Raw genomic sequence first — 16,495 nt, 5'->3', positions numbered from 1 at the left:
CCAGGGAAGCAGGAAACCGTCACCTTCAAATGTCCTTAGATCCAGCTGCACTGAATCATTCTGGTTCCATATACACACAGAGGTTTCTGCCTCCTCACTTCTGTTGCTGCCCTTCCTTCTGTGTGGAATGACACCCTTCCCTTTTCGTTGTATGTAAACCCCACCTGTCTTTACCTTCTGTTCACTTGATGTCTCCAATTCTGAAAAACGGTTTCAGCTTCAGCTTAATATTTCTCTCCTGATTTTTAAAGTTCTTCAAAAGACTCCTCTTATGGAACTTCCTTCATAGTACAGCTATTCACATGTCTGTTTTCTTTTCTTCCCTTGAGGCAGAGTCTTGCTACGTTGCCCAGGCCGGTCTTGAACTCCTGGGCTCAAGCAATCCTCTGCTTCTATGCATTCAACTTTTTAGAATCCACATATGAGATCATGTGGTATTTGTCTGGGCCTGGCTTATTTCATGTAACATAATGTTCTCCAGATTCATCCACGTTGTTGCAAATGACAGGATTTCCTCCTTTTTTAGGACTGAATAGTGTCCTATTATGTATATATAGCATCTTTTCTTTATCCATTCATCTACTGATGGATACTTAGGTTGGTTCCATATCTTGACTACAATGAACAAACATGGGAGTGCAGATATCTCTTCAACATCCTGATTTAATGGTAGTTCTATTTAAGGGTTTTTAATTTTTTTTTTTTTTTTTTGAAGCGGAGACTTGCACTGTCACCCAGGCTGGAATGCAGTGGCGCAATCTCAGCTCACTGCAAGCTCTGCCTCCCAGGTTCAAGCTATTCTCCTGCCTCAGCCTCCCAGGTAGCTGGGACTACAGGCACCCACCACCACGCCCGGCTAATTTTTTGTAGTTTTAATAGAGATAGGATGGTCTCAATCTCCTGACCTCGTGATCTGCCCACCTCAGCCGCCCAAAGTGCTGGGATTACAGGTGTGAGCCACCACGCCCGGCCTTTTTTTTTTTTTTTTAAATACAGGGTCTTGTTGTGTTGTCTAGGCTGGTCTTGAACTCCTGGCCTCAAGTGATGCTCCTGCCTTGGCCTCCCAAAGTGTTAAGATTATAGGTGTGAGCCACTGGGTCTGGCCTATTTTAAGTTTTTTGAGAAACTTTCATACTATTTACCATAGTGGCTGTACTAATTTATATTCCCTCCAATGGTGTACAAGGGTTCCCTTTTCTCCACATCCTTGCCAACACTGATTATTTTGTCTTTTTTATAATATTCTAAATGTATGAGGTAATGTGGTTTAAATTTACATTTCCCTGATGATTCGTGATATCGAGCATTTTTTCATATACCCACTGGCCATTTGTCTGTCTTTTAAGAAATGTCAGGCTCTGCACAGTGGCTCACTCCTGTAATCCCAGCACTTTGGGAGGCTGAGGCAGGCAGATTGCTTGAGCCCAGGAGTTCGAGACCAGCCTGGGCAACATGGTCAAAGTCTGTCTCTACAAAAAAAATCCAAAAAATTAGCTGGGCGTGGTGATGCATGCCTGTAGTCCCAGCTACTCAGGAGGCTGAGGTGGGAGGATCAGCTGAGCCCAGGAGTTTGAGGTTGCAGTGAGCCATGATGGCACCACTGCAACCAGCCTGCACTCCAGCCTGAGTGAATGAGATGTGTGGTTTACAAATATTTTCTCCTATTCTGTAGATTGTCTCTTTAATCTGCTGTTTCCTTTGCTCTGCAGAAGCTTTTTAGTTTGATGTAATCCCCTTTGTTGCCTGTGCTTTTGGGGTCATATCCAAAAAGTCATTGCCCAGACCAATGTCATGGAGTTTTTACCCTGTATTTTATTTTCTCCTAGTAGTTTTACAGTTTCTGGTAAGGTTTAAGGTTTTTCTGTTTTTTTTTTTTCCCAAGACAAAGCCTCGCTCTGTCACCCAGGCCAGAGTGCAGCAGCGCGATCTCGGCTTACTACAACCTCCACTACCTCCACTACCTCCTGGGTTCAAGAGATTCCTGTGCCTCTGCCTCCCAAGTAGCTGGAATTACAGGCATGAGCCACCACACCCAGCTAATTTTTGTATTTTTAGTAGAGATGAGGTTTCACCATGTTGCCCAGGCTGGTCTCAAACTCGTGACCTCAAGTAATCTGCCTGCCTTGGCCTCCCAAAGTGCTGGGATGATAGGCATGAGCACTGTGCCCGGCCAGGTTTAAGTTTTTAATCCATTTTGAGTTGATTTTTGTATGTGGTGTGACATGAGGGTCCAATCTAATTTCAGTCTTCTGCATGTGAATATCCAGTTTTCTCAACACTAATTACTAAGGAGACTGTCCTTTCCCTGTTGTGTGTTCTTGGCTTCTTTGTCAGTGATCAATTAACTGTAAACATGTGGATTTATTTCTGGTCTCTCTATTCTGAACCATTCATCTAGTATCTGTTTTTATGTCAGTACCATGCTATTTTGATTACTATAGCTTTGTAGTAGGTTAGTAGGTTCTTCCAATCAGTTAATGTGATGCCTCCAAGTTTGTTCTTTTGCTTAAGAACAAACTGTTGCTCAGCTTATTTACCTGGCTTTACTCTAGGATGTGGTGTGATAGGTAGCACGGAGAATTTTGGATTCTCAGGGGTAGGTTCAATTCCTATATTCTAGAAATAAGAGGATTTTAACCTCTATTGTTTACTCTATCAAAGTAATTCTTTTGTCAGACGTATTGCTTTGGCTGTTTGGGGTCTTTTATGGTTCCATATGAGTTTTAGGATTTTTTTTCCCTATTTCTATGAAAAATATAATTGATATCTTGATAGGGATTGCATTGAATCTGTAGATTGCTTTGGGTATTTATGGACATTTAAAAAATATTAATTCTTCCAATCCCTGAACATGGGACATCTTTCCAGTTATTCATGTCAATTTCTTTTATCAGTGTTTTATAGTTTTTAGTGTAGAGATCCTTCACCTCCTTGGTTAAACTTATTCCCAAATATTTTACTATTTTGTACTTTTTTAGGTAGTTCGTTGTTAACATATAGAAAGGCTACTGATTTTTTTTCTTGCATGTCTTATGTCCCCTATAGACTGAAAGCTCCAAGAAGCCCAAGAGCTGACCCTTCTCTGAATTGCCCCCAGCTATATATCCAAGCATTGCATTTCCTAGTGAGTTTGTCAGACCAGAAATATCTGTAGAATGAATAGGTTAGTACTATTTGCCAGAGAGAGTCACTGCAGCCTAAGATTGGGTTGAGAACTTTTTTTTTTTTTTGAGACAGACTCTTACTCTGTCACCCGGGCTGGAGTGCAGTGGCACGATTTCAGCTCACCACAACCTCCGCCTCCCAGGTTCAAGCAATTCTTCTGCCTCAGACTCCCAAGTAGCTGGGATCACAGGCGCGTGCCACCACGCCCGGCTAATTTTTGTATTTTTAGTAAAGGCAGGTTTTCATCATGTTGGTCAGGCTGGACTCGAACTCCTGACCTCATAATCCGCCCACCTTGGCCTCCCAAAGTGCTGGGATTATAAGCGTGAGCCGCCGCGTCCAGCCTTTTTTTTTTTTCTTTTTTTTTTTTTGAGAGGGTTGAGAACTTTGAAAGGGTCAGAGACAAATCTGAAAATGTTCCTTCCTCACCCTCAGTATGGTTTGTCCTATGGGTCCTAAGAGCCATTTGATGGAGGATAGTTAGGGGTCTTTCGGGGAACCTGATGAGCCCATGTATGTTCTTAGCTGTCCCTTCTTTCTAACCTTCTTTCTGATGAGAATGAAAGGAGATCACCAGTTCTGCAGGGGGCAGGGTGGCTCAGGGCCTGATCTGGTTGGTAGGAGTGGTACACTGGCAGAGGGCGTGGCAGGGAGTGCAGAAATACAAGGAAGGGCCTCTCCTTGGGGAGCTCCCCTTCTAACAGTATAGGCAGTCCCCTCCCCTTCACAGGGAATGTTCAAGAACATGATGCATTGCATTTGGAAATACTGATCTTGCAGGAGGCACTTGAAGAAGATAGAACAATGAAGCGGCGTGAGTACAGGAAAGCTTGTCCAAAGAGTTGCTCTGGGGCCAGACAAAGGCAGAGCTTCGAGGGTTGTGTTGAGGGCTTTGGTCGTTTCCAAAAGCAGTAGGACGTCATGGGAAGATTTGAAGTGGGAAGAACACAATCAGATTTATAGTTTTAGAAGGTTGCTATGGTGGAGCTCCTTGGAAAAGTGTTTGTGGCAAGGAAAATACAAGATAAGCCAGGAACATCTTATGGCAAGAGAGTGCTTAAAAAAAAAAAAAAAAAAAAAAAAAAGGTAGCACTGGCCGGGTGTGGTGACTTACGTCTGTAATCCCAGCACTTTGGGAGGCCCAGGTGGGTGGAGCTCTTGAGGTCAGGGGTTGGAAACCAGCCTGGCCAACGTGGTGAAACCCCATCTCTACTAAAAATATAAAAATTAACCAGGTGTAGCGGCACACACCTGTGGTCCCAGCTACTCAGGAGGCTGAGGCATGAGAATCACTTGAGCCAAGATCACGCCACTGTACTCCAGCCTGGGCGACAGGGCAAGACTTGTCTTAAAAAAAAAAAGGAAGCATGTTGAAAGAAGGACCCAACCTGAAAGATTCTCAATGACCAATGGCCATAGCTGGAATTTGAGCAATGAAATGTGATGATATTATTGGATTATAACCCAAAGATTAAAATAAATATCCAGTTCATCCATACCAATATAAATACATGATTAAATGGGACGAAGGGACAATTCTTCCTTATTGAAAACTTGCAATTAATAAATATAGGAGGAAGATAAGAAATTGAAAATTATGTTTTAGAACACCATAGTAATTGCTACAAGCAGGATCCACTGATTTTGGTAAAAAATTGCTGGGTGAAAATTTAAGGAGAAACAGGATATTTACATAGTCTCAAAATATTGCCCCCCAAAATATTTAATTACAAAAGGAAAAATAGTGACTTTATAATGGAGAAACCAATTAATAGATACTGCCTAACCAAGTGATGAGGTTAAAACATCACCAGGAACAAGAAACCTTGATATCATGTGTGTCCTCAGATATAATGCCCTGGGGAAGGCATATCACCTCTGTGGTATTCTTCTCAAAGCATATAACCTCAGTCTAATCAGTGAGAACATCAAACAACCCAAATTGGAGGACATTCTCCAAAATGTTGACCAGTCCCTTCAGAAGTGTTAAGATGATAAAAGGTAAGGAAAGGTCGAGGGATTGTCATGAATTGTAGACACTAAGGAGACTGGGTGACCAAGTACCCTGTGGAATCCTGGATTGGATCTTGGAACAGAATATTGATAGAAAAACTGATAATATCCATATAAAGGCTATAGTTTCATTTTCTAAAAATTGTTCTGCTAAAGAAAGATGTGGAACCATGAGAACGTGCTACTATGTCTTTTTTTTAAGTACGTATTTATACATAAAGTAACACATAGGCACACAGAAGAAGAGGTGGAAGAGGGGTGGGAGGAGCACGGGAATGTAATAAGCAAGGGAAAAGTCATCCAGGAAGAAGTGGATACCCTCAAGAAAGTGAAAAGACAGCCCACAAATGGAAGAAAATATTTTCTTTTTCTTTCTTTTTTTTTTTTTTGAGACGGTGTCTCACACTGTCGCCCAGGCTGGAGTGCAATGGCGCTATCTCGGCTCACTGCAACCTCCACCTCCTGGGTTCACACGATTCTCCTGCCTTAGCCTCCTGAATACCTGGGATTACAGGCGCACACCACCACACCCGGCTAACTTTTTGTATTTTTAGTAGAGACGGGCTTTCACTATGTTGGCCAGGCTGGTCTCGAACTTCTGACCTCATGATCCGCCCACCTCGACCTCCCAAAGTGCTGGGATTACAGGCTTGAGCCACCGCGCCCGGCTGGAAGAAAATATTTTCAAATCATATATATATATATATAAATATAAAATAAAGGACTTGTATCTAAAATATGTAAAGAATTCTGAAAACTAGGCTGGGCAAAGTTGCTCATTCCTGTAATCCCAGTGCTTTGGGAGGCCAAGGCAGGAGGATCACTTGGAGGAGTTCAAGATCAGCCTGGGCAGTATGGCAAGACCCTGTCTCTACAAAAAATTTTAAAATTAGCCAGCTGTGGTAGTCCTAGTTACTTGGGAGGCTGAAGTGGGAGAACCACTTGAGCCTAGGAGTCTGAAGTTACAGTAAACTATGACTGTGGCACTGCACTCCGGCCTGAGTGATAGAGCCAGATCTTGTCTCTTAAAAAAAAAAATGTAGGCCGGGCGCAGTGTCTCATGCCTGTAATCCCAGCACTTTGGGAGGCCGAGGCAGGCAGCTGACTTGAGGCCAGGAGTTGGAGACCAGCCTGGCCAACATGGTGAAACCCCATCTCTACTAAAAATACAAAAATTAGTCAGGTGTGGTGCACACGCCTGTAATCCCAGGTACTCAGAAGGCTGAGACAGGAGAATCGCTTGAACCCAGGAGGCGGAGGTGGCAGTGAGCTGAAATCGTGCCACTGCACTCCAGCCTGGGTGACAGAGTGAGACTCCATCTCAAAAAAAATAAAAAATAAAAATAAAGAATTCTCACAATTAGATAATAAAAAGACACAATCCCCGATTTAAAAATCAGCAAAAATTTGAAAAACATTTTTCCAAGGAAGAGATACAAATGGCCAATAAGCACATGCAAAGATGCTTAACATCATTTGTCATCAGGGAGATACAAACTCAAACCACAATAAAATCTCACTTCACACTTACTGGGTGGCTGGAATCAGCAGATCAAATAATAAGTGGTGATGGTATGGAGAAATTGGAACCCTCGTACACTGCTGGTGGTATTATAAAATGGTACACCTGCTCTGGGCAACAATCTGACAGTTCCTCAAATGATTAAACCTGCAGTTATTATATAACCCAGCAATTCTACTCCTAAGTATATACCCAAGAGAAAGGAAAACATACATCTATACAAAAACTTGTGTACTGATCCACATTTGCAGGGTCCCACCAACTGCGGGCCAAAAATATTTGGGGGAAAAAAATAAAAAATAACCATAAAATAAGAATAATACAATAATACAATAATACAATAACAACTATTTACATAGCATTTACACTGTATTAGGTATTATAAGAAGCCTGGAGATGATTTATAAAGTATACCAGAGGAAGTGTTTAGGTTTTATGCAAATACTGTACCATTTTTTATATAAGGGACTTGAGCATCCTCAGATTTTGGTTTTTGCAAGGGACTTAGATCCAATCCCCTGGGGATGCCAAGGGATAACTACATAAATGATCATAGCAATATTCATAATAGCTAAAAAGTGAAAACAAGCCAAATGTTCATCAGTAGAATGGATGGATAAACTGTGGCTGGCCCATACAGTGGAGCACTGTTCACCCATACAAAGGAATGGAGGCTGGGTGTGGTGGCTCACGCCTGTAATCCCAGCACTGTGGGAGGCCAAGGAAGGAGGATCACCTGAGGTCAGGAGTTCGAGATCAGCCTGGACAACATGGTGAAACCCCGTCTCTGCTAAAAATACAAAAATTAGCCAGGCGTGGTGGCGGGCGCCTGTAGTCCCATCTACTCAGGAGGCTGAGGCAGGAGAATCGCTTGAACCTGAGCGGCAGAGGTTACAGTGAGCCGAGATCACGCCACTGCACTCCAGCCTGGGCAACAAGAGGGAAACTCTGTCTAAAAAAAAAAAAAAAAGATGAAAACAAAACAAAAAGAATGGAGTACTGATACATGCAACAACATGGATGAACCTTGAAAACATCGTGGAAAGTGAAAGAAGCCAGTCGTAAAAGGCACCAATGATATGATTGAATTCACATGAAATGTCCAGAATAGGGAACTCAATAGAGACAGAAAATAGATGAGTGGTTGCCTGTGACTGGGTGGGGAGGGGGCAGTGTTAAGGAAAGGAACAATAAAAGCTAATAAAATTGTTCTAAAATTAACCATGGTGATGATTGCACGTATCTCTGAGTATACTAAGAACCACTGAATTGTACACTTTCAGTGAGTGAATTGTGTGAGACATGGACTGTCTCAAAGCTTAAAAAAAAGTCCAGGAGGAAGTGGTCACAGAGGTCTTATACCTGCGACGGCAATGAGGACTGAAAAATATTGTTTGGATTTAGCATCGTGGTGGCTACCGCTGAAGTTGGACCAGGTTAAGGGAGGAATGAGAAGATGGTTTTGGGATTTTCTTTTTTGTTTTTTGAGAAGTTTGGCTTTGAAGTATCTAGAGTATTTTTTAAAATTTGGCAGTATCTGGGAAAATGTCAAGCAAAGATTGTTGTTTTTGTTTAAGAGAAAAAAAAGGGTCCCTCTTTGTCGCCCAGGCTGGAGTGCAGCAGTAGCTGGGTCGTAGCTCGCTGCAGCCTTGGAGTCCCTCAGGTGATCCTCCCACCTCAGCCTCCCAAGTAGCTGGGACTACAGGTGTGAGCCACTGTGCCCAGCAAGAAGATTGTTTTTAAGATTTAAAGATTTTAAGTTTTAAAGGGTAGATGGGAAAGCTTTCTTCAGGAGGTAGATACTGAAGACGTAAATGGGGAAAGTCTGGGACAAGCAGGACCGGCTTTGGCTGGGAGCAGGCAACTCATCTGCTGTAATAGTGGATGAGGATGTGGGGAGGGTTCCGAGGGGCCTGGGAGGGTGGCGGCAGGAGGTGTGAGGGGGTTTCCCTCTGCTGGCTTTAATTCTCTGGGGAAAAGGAGGGTGGTAAGCCAGAAGTTATAGGAGAGTGGAGAGGGTGTGTGCTACTCATGGCACAGAATGAGAGAGCAGCTCTCTTACTCGAGCCAGGCAGGATTGCCAGGCTGGACTGAGCTGGCCTTCTGTGGGGGGGAAGAGAGTGAGAGAGAGCGTAAGCACAAGCCTGGGGACAGGAGTCCCTTTCCAACACCCACTCCTTGTGGAAAGAAGCATTGTCCTAGAATACGCAAGTCGAGGAATCCCAGGGAGCTTCTTGAGCTCGCATGTGGCTATCTAAAATTAAAGTAAAATTCAGTTCCTCAGTTGGACTAGCCACATTTCAAGTGTTTGGCAGCCAGGTGTAGCTAATAGATAGCTTCCATATTGGATAGTACAGACTAAGCATGTTCATTATCACAGAAAGTTCTACTGGACAGCACTGTTCTAGAAAAACGACTCCAACTTTTTGGTCTGAGGACCCTTCTATATGCTTAAAACTTGAGGACCCCGAAGAGCTTTTGTTTGTATATGTTATACTTACAGTTATTTAATTAATTTGTTTAAAAATAGCAATAAACCCATCACATGTTAACATATTTTATTTAAAAATATAATTATATATGTTCCAAAAACACAAATAATAAGAATGTCATTGTTCTCTATTTTTGCAAATTTCTTCTGTCTGACTTAATAGAAGGAAGCTGGCTTCTCCTCTCTGCTTCGGTATTCAGTCTTTTGCGGTATCACACAGCATAGTATCTGGAAAATGCCACTGTACACTCAGGAGAGAATGAGAGTAATAAAGGCAGATAGTGTCTTAGTAGTATTATCAGGAAAACAGCTTTGACCTTACAGCCCCTGGAGAGGGCCGCAGGGTGCCTAGGCCCCACTATGGGAACCACTGTGGCAAAACAACAACCACTTGGTGTGAAGAAACTTATCTCGGGGAGACGGAATGATGTGCCTAGTCACACAGCATGTAAGTTAATTGCAGAGTTCGAACTGGACTCCATGCTAGACTGTTCTGCCTTCCGGTCTGAGGCTGTTTCCAGTACCCTCGGCTGGGCTAGGATGGCCTGGGCTGGACTTTTGGGAGTGGGCCTGGGCCGCTTGGCTGCAGAGTCCCTGGTGTGTGGTCCTATAAATAAACCCATTGTGTCGGCACCCCTTCCCTCTCCCCACCCCCTTCCCTCCCCCCACCCCCAGCAGCTGCTATTTTTGTTACTGGGTTATGCTGTGGACAGGGAGCAGGAGGGCTCTGAGGGAGGGGAGATGAGGGATGTTGAAATCTGGAAGCCTTTGGGGCTCATAACACGACTGCCCTTCTTCCCTTCCTGGAAGAGCTGAGGACCTATCCTGCAGCCAGTTTGGAAGAACCCACGCCATGGTGGTTTAGGTGCTTAGAGTGCCTGTGAAAAGGAAGTTGGGGGGATGTAGGGGGCCCCTTCCAAGACAGATGCCTCTCAGAAGGGCTATTGTGTCTCCAGTACCAGTTGTCAGGAGGAGGGAAGGAAATTCTTGTCTGCCCTCTTACCCTGAAGGTGGAGAAGACCAGTTGGAATTCTCAGGGCTGAAAGATGCTTTGGGTCAGGGATTAAGTGGCCCCTTTCAGGCTAGAAGTGCCCTGGGAGCCAGGCCTCAGTCCTCCTGTCCCTCCACACACTCCTCAGCAGCCCAGGGCTGATCTTGGCTGCAAAGGGTGTTTGCTGTGGGGACAGAAGTTGCTGTTTACAAGTGGATTCTTGGGTGTGACTGGTAAAAGGGCTGGGAGGGTAACAGGGATTCCAGAAAGCAGCTGGGGAGGGTGCGGAGGGAAGCAGTTGGTGTTACGGGTGATTCTGTGATTAAGTGAGCTCTCCATCTCTGCCTTCCTACAGCTGCCCACCCTCCCCCACTCCTGGTCCCTGGCTTCTCTCCCTAGAGGACTCTGGGGGGAACAGCTGGTGAGTGAGGGGCTCACCAGGGGCCAGGAGGCCTTGGCTAAGGGCCGGGGTGAGGGAATGAGGACAGGCTTGCTGCCGCCTGCCTCTCCAGCCCCTTCCTCCCATGCCTGGTCTCTGTTCAGGGAGGGGTCTTGCCTGTGCCCTGCTGGAGAGGAGGTGGGAGCTACAGACTGGTCTGGCTAACTGAAAGGCCAGGACAGTCAGATCTCTCTGGAGGCCCTGAAAGCCCCTGTCCCCTCCTGGCTTTAAGGGGGAAGGGAGAGCTGGGGCCCTCCGTGACTGACTTGGCTGAAGAGATGGTGGTCGCCCAGGTTACCCAGAGACCCCAGAGCAAGTTTCCCCCTTCCTCGGCCCTGGCTGCCTGAAAACTGGCCCCTTCCCCACCCCCTCTGAAGGACGAGCCAGAGAGGACTCCGCTCTTCTCCCGCCTCCTTCTCTCCCTCCCCCTGCACTGAGGTCACCTCCCTCTGAATCAGGCCTTTGTGGATGGAGGGGCCTCCGCTGGCAATTCCGGCGGGAGAAGCCTCCAGTTCAAGTTAGAGTTCCCAGCCCCTGCCTGGCCGGCACTGTGTGTCCAGACCCAGCATCCCAGATTGGGGCCACCAGAGGAATGTCTGAAACCAGAGCCATTCCAAAAACCCTAAGCCTGGGGTTTTCCCTGCCCCAGGTTGGGCTGAGCTCAGGGCTGTGAGCAGGAGCTGTGGGTCCTGAGGGAGGAGGCGGTGCTCAGCCCATGGGGAGGCAGCAGGGACCACCACTGCGAAGCCTGCCTGGGCAGGCATCCCCCATGAGATGCAGGCAGAAAGCCCAGACTCCAGAGGGCCACATTCCTGACTTGGCTTCTATTTGGAGCTGGTGGTGGTGGTCTCTCTCTGGATCTTGACCTTACCTAGAGAAGGGTAAGGACGCAGGAAGTTTTCTTTAGAAATCTTGAACTCAGACTCTGGGCCGACTCTCACAGCCCGTGCTCCTCCCCACCACCAAGCTTTCCTGCAGGTCTCTTCCCCGTGACAGCTCCCTGCCCTCCACTGTGACTGCCCTGCAGATGCAGAAGAGGCCCCTCATCCTGGGCTGACCCCAGACCCCCTCACTGTGAGGCCAGAAAGTATTTCTCCCGAAGTGGGGCTGAGTCCCAGCCCCACTCCAGCTGGGGCACACTGAGAAGAACTGTGGCCACTGGCTGGCTCATAAATCGGAGGGTCTCCCCCATTCTCAGTGGGACTCAGGCCTCCTGGCCTGGGATTCACAGGGGCTCAGCTGTGGATCGGGGCCATGCCTGGCTTTGTGGAGTGTGTGGGGTCTCCATGGTCCTCAGCACAGAAAACCGCTGCATGCACACATAGAGAGTCTGCAGCCAGTCCTCACAGCCTGGCCTTGCTCTTAAACCTGGATGCTTTTTTATTATTTTAGGAAAAGATACTCTACTAAACCACTGTCACCCATTGTTTTGTTGTTGCTTTCTTGTGAAGAACACAAACCTTAGGGTTTCCCAGTCCTTAGTGTTATCCTTTTCCAGACCCCGGATGCTGCCTTCTTCATCCCATTCCTTTCCCTCACCCTCCCAACTTTTTTCTCCTCCTCCACAACATACCTCAGCCACACCCCAGCCCCTCTGATGGTGAGGGGATTGAGGGACACGCTGGGGACCGACGGGCAGGTGGCTCCAGGCAGTGGGAGGACAGTGGCCCAGAGACCAGAGTTGTGGGTGAGGGTGGCAGTGGTCAGATGCTGGAGGTGACCTGAGACATTGTCTGGGTTTCACCCTATTTGAGTGTGGGAAGGAGGATAATTCTTAAATATTTTTTTTTCAGGCCTGTATATTTCTAAGTCTATCAAACATGATAATGTTATGAGCAAACCAAGTTAAATATGATACATTTTTATGATGTTAAAATAAAAAACTTCAGATTATTATACAATATTAACAATAAGCAGTAGCGGCCAGGCACAGTGACTCGTGCCTCTCATCCCAGCCACTTGGGAGGCTAAGGCAGGAGATCACTTGAGCCCAGGAGGCCAAGGATGCAGTGAGCTATGAATGTACCACTGAACTCCAGCCTGGGCAGTGAGGTGAGACCCCTGTCTCTTAAAAAAATAAAAAAATCAGTATTAAACAGGTCTTCCTTTTCCTCCAAGTGTTTTCAGAAGTCCCCTTCCCACTGTTGTGTCCACACACACACACACACACACACACACACACACACACGAAGAAGCATTCTCTCTTTTCACTGTAATCTCAGCCCCCAAACATACAGCTGCTTCTCTTTCTGGGGTATCAGAAGAGAAGAGGGAAGGCAAGGCTGGCCCTGGGGCTGGAGGGCCGGCTGGGAGGAGTTGGAGAGGAGGCCTCTGAGGGCAGGGTGGGCGGAGCAGCATTCTGAGATCTTCAGGTGCCCCTATAGCCGAGACCCCTGGGTAAGGGCCCTGGGACTCGGAGTCGCCTCTGTGTGAACGGACAAGGTGGCAGCAGGCTCCACAACAACCCCATAGCTTTGCACTGTGCCTCTGTCAGCAGGTGATGATATGAAAAGTCTCCATTTATGGAATTCATGCCAGACACTCTACATATATTATCTCATTTTGTCCTTCAACAACCCTTTGGGCTAAGTGTTTTTATCCCTGTTTTACAAGTGAGAAAAAGAGAAAAGAGATTCTTTAGTGTCAGATTTCTAGCCCAAGTTTCTAGCCTCCAGGGAGCCCTAGGGCTGTACGGAGCTTAAATGTCTGTTTTACTGTGGAGCTTACAGTGAAGCTTGGGTGTGTGCAGAGGAGTGGGAAAATCTAGGCCTGTCTGGTGTGCTTTGTGAAGTAGTCATGTGACTTGGGCAATATCCTCTGCCCCAGAGCCGGCCTCCTCCCGCAGGCGGGTGCTCCCCTTCCAGGGTTGTTAGGAGAACCGGATGGGATGGTGTGGAAGAAAGCGCCTCTGCTATTCATCACATTGGATGAACACAGTGTGTGCAAGTGTAACTTCCTGTTCTCGGTTTCCTCATCTGAAACACAGGCACTGATAATAGCATTTAACATTGTTGTGGTTAACTGTTGAGCACGAGACAAGACAATGTATATTGTAGAACCAGGTTGTAAAGCACTAGGTGTGACTGTTCAGTCTCCTCTGTTGTCTGATGATTCCTGGCTGAGAGCTGGGGACCTTTGCACTGGCTCTTTCTGCTGTCCCAAATGCTTTCCCATTTCAGGATTTCATCTGGACTTCATTCTGATCTCTGCTTAATTGTCATCTCTCAGTGCCTTATCACAACCCAACGCTGTAGATTGTCGGCCTCGCCCAATAGAGTGGAAGCATCATAGCGGCTGGGCTGTCTCTGGCTGTTCGTCCCATGTCCCAGTGCCTGGCCCATAGCAGGAGCCCAGTAAGTGCGTGGCTGACATCTTTTTTTTTTTTCTCCACAGGCAAGGTGACCGTTCTGGATGCTAGAGTGAGTGTGCCCACCTGTGTAAGGGGGCAGAGACAGGTGAGGGGCTTTGGGGCCTGTGCATGCTGGGGGTGGGAGAGGCACCCCTGGGCTCCACTGTGGCGGATAAGAGAGCAAGGCTCAGATGGCTCCGTGGTGAGCTGCTGAGGACCCCTCTCTCCTATAGTCCAAAAGCTCCAAGCCTTTTTATTTTTGTTTTGAAACAGGGTCTCGCTTTGTTGCCCAGGCTTGAGTGCAGTGGCGATCACAGCTCACTGCAGCCTCGAACTCTAGGGCTCAAGGGATCCTCCCACTTCTTTTTTTTTCTTTTGGTAGATGCGGTCTCAGTATGTTGCCCAGGCTGGGCTTGAACTCCTAGCCGTAAGCCATCCTCCCACCTTGGCCTCCCAAAGTGCTGAGGTCACAAGGCATAAGCCACCACGCCCAACCCCATTTTTCTTTTGTGGAGGCTTCAGTGGCACAAGGGGTAGTCAGTGGTGGACCAAGCTTCCACCCTTTTATAATAGGAAGGGTTGCCCATCTACTGGAAACCTCCACAATATTTGTATGAAAGAAAAACAGCATTTTTCTCTAGCAGAGAAATTGGAACTCAGTTGGAAGATGAAGACTAGTCAGTTCAAGCTAGCAACAATGGCAATGGTTTGGTGGGGTGGGAGGATCCCATGGTGTGACGCAGGTCTGAGCCCTGGCCGTGCTGGATGTGGTCATGAGCTTCGTCTAGTCATCAGTCTGTCTCCTACATGCCAGGGATCCCACCAGGAGGCGTGTGAGTTTGGATGGGGAGGCAAATGCAGTGTTCCTGCCCTCATGGAGTTGACTGGTGGGGGAGGCTGGTGTACAATCTTGCGGGAGCATCGCCTGGGAACCCTGAAGGATGAATAGGGAGGAGCTGGCCAAGTCGAAAGGAGCGGGTGGTGTCAAGAGACCCCAGCAGAAGGACCATCGTGCACAAAGAGCCAGATCTGATGGGGCCTAGCTCCTGCCAGGGCAGTGGGTGCCTAGTGAGGCTGGAGCCAGAAAGCAGAGCCTCGGAGGGGTGCAGGGTACTTCCCACTTTGTCCAGGAGGAGCCTGAGGCCCAGGGAGCGGGACCTTGCCCTGGGATAACCCAGCAAGTGAGCACTGGAGCCAGAGCTAGAGCTAAAGGCGCCAGGCCCCAGGCTCAACTGTATTCTCCACATGTGCTGAGTCATGTTCTCAGGGTGCTGTTCCCTAGGTGGTCACATTTGACTCTCACAATGACCCTGTAAGGGAGGAAGAATTCTTCTGCCCATTTCTCAGAACTAGGAAACTGAGGATCATCTGGTTGACTGAGTGAATGAATGAGCTCAGTTTTCATACGTTCACCCAGTTCATACTAGGCAGAGCCAGGCAGAGGCTTTTGGCCGCAAAGCCAGGGTTTTATCCATTGTCTCCACTACCTAAAGCATGTGCCTGCTCCAGGCAGGGGACCACCGATGCCCAGGACAAAATCCTAGTTGTCTTACTTGTTAAATTAGTTTAAATTATTATTACTGTTATGAGTAATAACAGTCTTGTGTTTTAAGTGTTTTGTTTTGTTTTTTAACTTCTTCAAATCACTTTCACAGACCTAATCTTTGTTTGCAAACACTGAATGAGATTAGGGGATATTGGTGTTATTTTACAAATAGAGGGACTGAGACCCAGGGAGGCTGAATGACGCGCCAGCTTGAGGCCAGTCCCAGTGGAGAAATCAGGTTTCTTGTGCGAGTGTGGGGCTTTCTAAAACAATGGTCTCTGTTCTTAAGACGAGGGGAGTATCTGTGTGTCTGCCCCGTGACCGTGACTGGGAGATTCCCAGCCTGGCCCTGAGTTGTTACAGTGTCATGCATATAGGTCACACTGACCTAAGCTCCAAGGAGACTGAAGGGTTTCATTTTTGTCTTCTTCCTCCTCACTTCCTCCTCGTGCCCTGGAGTAGCCTGCCGGGGCTTCTCTTCCTTGTTCCCAGGGCCAGATGTCGGAGGCCATGGACCAGCCAGCTGGGGGTCCTGGAAACCCAAGGCCAGGAGAGGGTGATGATGGCAGCATGGAGCCGGGCACCTGCCAGGAGCTTCTGCACCGACTGCGGGAGCTGGAGGTGCGGCATGGGGCATGGTAGGGGCAGCAGTGCCAGCCAGAGCCCTGGGGAGGCAGGACTGCCCCTCCCTCTGAGCTTCCTGCGGGTTTTTGGGTGCCACGGGCCTTCCTCTCGGCCTGCTTTGCCAGGCGGGAGGCTGGCAGAACATTCTTTTGCAAAGCTCCTCTGAGAAGCCCTTTCCTTGCTCTTAGCTCCCCAGCCCAGTGATGGCTTGGGGACAAGAAGCATGCACAGGGATGAGCGTCCTAACCCCCGAACACCTCCCTTCCTTACCTCTCATGCCTCTGCAGGCTCTAGGAAAGGGGGTGGTCAGAGGCCACAGAAGGAAGAGGCTGGATGGCCCAGGGCTCAGGAATTG

General features: G+C 47.5%; 1 protein-coding gene across 2 annotated transcripts in view; it reads left to right on the top strand.

Annotated features, from left to right (window-relative positions):
* The window catches only part of NCKAP5L (NCK associated protein 5 like), a 37,340-nt gene that overhangs the window by 8,455 nt on the left and 12,390 nt on the right, over positions 1–16,495 (top strand). Inside the window, exons 2-3 of one of the 2 annotated variants that reach the window (XM_024257055.3) lie at positions 14,015–14,076; positions 15,979–16,137. In XM_024257055.3, coding sequence (XP_024112823.2) covers positions 16,015–16,137 — 123 coding nt within the window. In that variant the 5' untranslated portion in view covers positions 14,015–14,076; positions 15,979–16,014. The remainder of the gene's footprint in view (positions 1–14,014; positions 14,077–15,978; positions 16,138–16,495) is intronic. The other variant, XM_024257056.3, reaches the window with a different exon arrangement.

This window comes from Pongo abelii, chromosome 10 (assembly GCF_028885655.2).
Source record: "Pongo abelii isolate AG06213 chromosome 10, NHGRI_mPonAbe1-v2.0_pri, whole genome shotgun sequence".
NCBI lineage: Eukaryota > Metazoa > Chordata > Mammalia > Primates > Hominidae > Pongo > Pongo abelii.
This window is presented reverse-complemented; position numbering and strand designations above follow the sequence as displayed.